This window comes from Chinchilla lanigera, unplaced genomic scaffold, assembly GCF_000276665.1.
Source record: "Chinchilla lanigera isolate Chin_1 unplaced genomic scaffold, ChiLan1.0 scaffold00040, whole genome shotgun sequence".
NCBI classification, from domain to species: domain Eukaryota; kingdom Metazoa; phylum Chordata; class Mammalia; order Rodentia; family Chinchillidae; genus Chinchilla; species Chinchilla lanigera.
Window position 1 is genome coordinate 19,575,926 of NW_004955441.1, and position 4,110 is coordinate 19,580,035.

A 4,110-nucleotide genomic window follows, 5' to 3' on the forward strand; every position below is an offset into this window, starting at 1 on the left:
CACCCTCTCCTAAGACGGCAGCGTCGCTCCTGCTCGCAGAATAGCGCCCCCTGCTGCAGAGGCCGCCCTCCGTGCCAGGAGTCTCCACAGGCCATTCCAAACTTGTAACAAGCAAAAACATCTTTCTTTTAGTAAAATAATTACACAGCTACTCAACTGACACAAAATTAAAATGTCTGTAATAAGAAAGGGCCGGACTGGGGCTCGAACTCGGTTGTAGAACACTTACCCAGCATGCATGAGGCCCTGTGTTCGATCCCCAGTACTGCAAAGGGAAAGGAAAAAGGAAAGGAAACGTGGACACACGGTAACACCGTGCCTTAGTTGCCTATCTTTCGAAAGGAAAATACCTAGTGCCTGTTTGACCATTTGGGGTAAGAACAGAAATATAGGAAATCTATTTCTGATGAACAATGTTATTTGTTCAAATCAATCTGCTACCCAAAAAGTGAATTATTCTTTATTTCAGTAGTTCAAATAATCAAATTTTATATTTTATAAAAATAACACCCTAGCAAAAATCATACCTTAAAATTCTTTTTTAAAAAATCTAGCCAGAGCTGAGGGTGTAGCTCAGTGGTGGCATGCTCAGCATGCATGAGGCTCAAGGTTCAATCTCAAGCACCAAACAAGACAAAATGAACCACACACACACACACACACACACACACACGCACACACACCTCCCCAAACCGAAAATCCAGCGGAGATGCACTTTGCAGACCCATAAGGCTGACTCGGTGGACTGCAATCGATGGATTTTCTACCTTGACACAGGGTCTTCATTCCTAGCAGCTATTTAAAGGTTCAGTACAAAAGACTGGGTATAGGTCGGGTGAAAATTTAAATAAACTTTTACACCAAATCTTCAAATGTCAGGAAACTATAAAGCAAATCAAGACACCAATACTTTAGACAAAAGAAAATCTTAATCTCCCAAATCTTCAAGCTTTGATCTGCCACTGGTCTCAAAAAATATTTAATATTCAATCAGCATTAGGAAGAAAAACCACTTGTGCATGGCTCCCCGGCTCCCGTGCTTTAGACAGAGGGCGCGGGAATGGGCTTGGCGGCCGTGCTGCCGCGCCCCTGCGTTAGGTCGGTGGTGGCGTGGTAGTGCACGGCGATGTAGGAGCTGACCGGCGGCAGGCCCGCGGGGCTGCTCCCCTCCCGCGAGGGGCTGCTGTGGTAGACGCTGTAGTACGGCTCCATCCGCGTGTTGATGGGCGTGGAGCAGCTCTGACCGCAGGGCTGGTGTCCCGCTGAGACCTTGGGGCTCACCACACTGTCCTTGGAGTGACTCGGGCCACAGGCCTGGTCCGCAAGTCTCCTCTGCGCCTTCGGAGATAACATGTAGGCAGAGTTTGTTTCGTGGTGGGAAGATTTGTTTCTGTTGACTTCGAGGTTCCCTTTGCCCACGGCTCGCAGTCGCGTCTTCTGCTTGCGGCAGCAAAGAGCCACGCCGGTGTGCTGCAGGCACCACAGCACTCGCCTCCTCAGCCCTGCGCTGTTCCGAGAATATATGAAAGGGTTTAAGCCCGACTTCAGAAATATAAGGGTAAATCCAAGCAGTTCGAACTGGTAGAAGATGAAACTGCCCCTGCTGGACAGAACCACCTGCAGCAAGGCAATCCCCAGCGGAAGGCAGCACACCAGCACCGACAGCACAATGACCACACAGGTGAGCACGGCTTTGGAATCCTTGGCCGTGGACAGGTTGATGGCCGAGGCCAGCTGCAGCCGGCTGGCCGCGGGGGCTGGCGGCTGGCCGGGGCTCTTGGCGCGGCCGTGGGTCGGAACGCGCGGCAGTTTGTTGTAGGTCTGGTTCCTGTACAGAGCCGGCACGGTACGCTGGAGCGGGGCTCCCCCCGCCTTCACAGGGGCCCCCGCGAAAGGCTGTGGCCGGCCCGCGTCCGCGGTGAGGACGGGGGGACACTTCCTAGCCTGCGCGTTCTTCCGCAGGGTCTGAGCAATCATGATGTAAGACACCGACACCACCGTGACGCAGAAGCTGAAGTCCACCATGTAGAGAGACAGGATGGCTCTGCCTTCCCGGGCCACCAGACTGGACATGGGCAGGCAGAGGTGGGACTTGCCTGTTTTCAGGGTGCCCAAGGTGGCCAGCGTGAAGCTGGTGGCCCAGAGCAGCAGGGTGAGGAGCACGGTGCAGGGCAAGGAGGCCGTGCGGTCGGGCTGCCGCCCGAGCACCATCCGCAGCCGGTGCAGGGCGATCACGGCCACCGTCTTGAGCGACATGATGGTGAAGCCTGAGCTGGTGAGGTGGAAGGTGAAGCAGAAAGCGTCGGGGATGCCGCCGGCCCGGCTGGCCAGCAGCACGAAGGTGAACATGGGGGCCGTCACCCCACAAATGAAGAGGTCGCAGAAGGACAGGTTCAGAATCAGGAAGTCAAAGTTGGTTCTGAATTTCCTGAAGGCTGGGTCGAAGAACGACAGGAAGACAATGAAGTTGCCGTAGGAGCCCAGGCAGAAGACGAGGGCGAGCAGGAAGGCACAGGTCCCCAAGGTGGCCACGTGGATGAGGTCCTGGAGCTGCCCGTGGACAGCCGTGCCGTTGTCCCCCTGCGGGCGCGGCGCCTGTGCGGAGCTGGCGTTGGGCGCGTCCTGCAGGGCGGCGGTGGAGTTCATCTTCAGGGAGACCGGGCTCGGCCTGCTCCTCTCCAGGACAGCGGGCGCAGGGCCAGCGCCTCAGCTCCCAGGCGCGCCGCGGACCAGGCGAGCCTGCAGACACACCCGCAAGGAGAGGCGTCAGGGTCCACGACAAGGAATCTGCACAGCCACGTTATTTTCTTACGAAAAGTGAGAAGGTTTCAGCTACGTCCAGGTATACGGAAACCATCTCCTCCTCACACAGTTTAACACACACACAAGTACACACACTTCACAACCTGCTCATCCAACTAATACTGAGTCCTACGACATAGCAGCTTCAAACACGTTTATGTTATCACCCGAAAGCCATGTGGAAAAGTTTAAATATCCGCGGGAGGGCAGAGTCCCGCGCTTTACCCCCGGAGATGCCCATTGAGAGTGTGCAGATGTTTCTTTTAGAGACATTTCTGTGGTAGGCACTGGAAATCAGAGGTCACCGTCTAGCTGGAGGAGACGTATCTGTGTATTTGCAGCCTAACGCGGCCGTTGGGTGCTTCCAAAGCAGGCAGAGGCGAGCCAGACCCAGCTGGGGAGGCGCCGGAGAGCACCAGCACGGGGACAGGGAGGGCAGGGGCAGGCGGGGCGCCCGGGAGGAGGGAGGGGGTCTCTGCGGCAGGGGCACCCGGGCGGCTCAGGGAGGCAGGCGGGAACTGCTGAGGCAGGGCGAGGCCCTTCCCCGAGGCCTTGGGGCAACAACCCCACTTCCTGGCCTGGTGCCGCAGGGCCTTCTCCTGTTGCTGAGACAAGACACCAGATACTCAGGATTGGAGCAGGAAAGGGTTACTGTGGCTCACCCTCTCTACAGGTTTCGGCTCCTCCTTGTCTGCCCCAAGGCAGGGTGGCAGGGCGCGGGGCACCCCGGGCAGACACAGGGCACGGCAGGCAGAAGGCGGCCAAAGCAGCGAGCAGCCCTTTCTGTCCCTTACATTCCGTCCGGGCCACCTGCCCTTAGGGCGGACAGGACCTCTGCTGTGGTCACTGCAAGGAACTGCCCACAGAATTCCTCCGTGCCTGTTTGTTTTAGCATATCAAGCCGAGAGTTGATGCGATGGCTTTAGAAGTGAGTCGTGTTCATAGCCCAGGAATAACTGTCTCCCGGCTGGGGTCTGGGCATCTGGGGTTGTCCTAGGCACTTCCCACTACCCACACCCAGAACTACGCAGACCAACCAGTGGACTAGCTCAGTACTCACACACCCAATCCCAGCGTCACACCCCCGACCCCAGCCTCACACCCCCGATCCCAGCCTCACACCCCCGATCCCAGGGTCACTCCCGATCCCAGCATCACACACCCCCGATCCCAGCGTCACACCCGATCCCAGCGTCACACAACCCTGATCCCAGGGTCACACACCCGATCCCAGCGTCACACACCCCTGATCCCAGAGTCACACCCCCGATCCCAGCCTCACACCCCCGATCCCAGCGTCACACCCGA

General features: G+C 57.2%; 1 protein-coding gene across 1 annotated transcript; it reads right to left on the reverse strand.

The window, feature by feature from the left end:
- Positions 1 to 564: 564 nt before the first annotated feature.
- Gpr75 (G protein-coupled receptor 75) lies at positions 565 to 3,522 on the reverse strand. Its single transcript, XM_005391028.2, has 2 exons — positions 3,465 to 3,522; positions 565 to 2,739 (listed from the first exon to the last, which is right to left on the reverse strand). The coding sequence occupies exon 2, from the start codon at positions 2,644 to 2,646 to the stop codon at positions 1,042 to 1,044; it is 1,605 nt and encodes a 534-aa protein (XP_005391085.1). The 5' UTR covers positions 2,647 to 2,739; positions 3,465 to 3,522; the 3' UTR covers positions 565 to 1,041.
- Between the last annotated feature and the right edge of the window lie 588 nt (positions 3,523 to 4,110).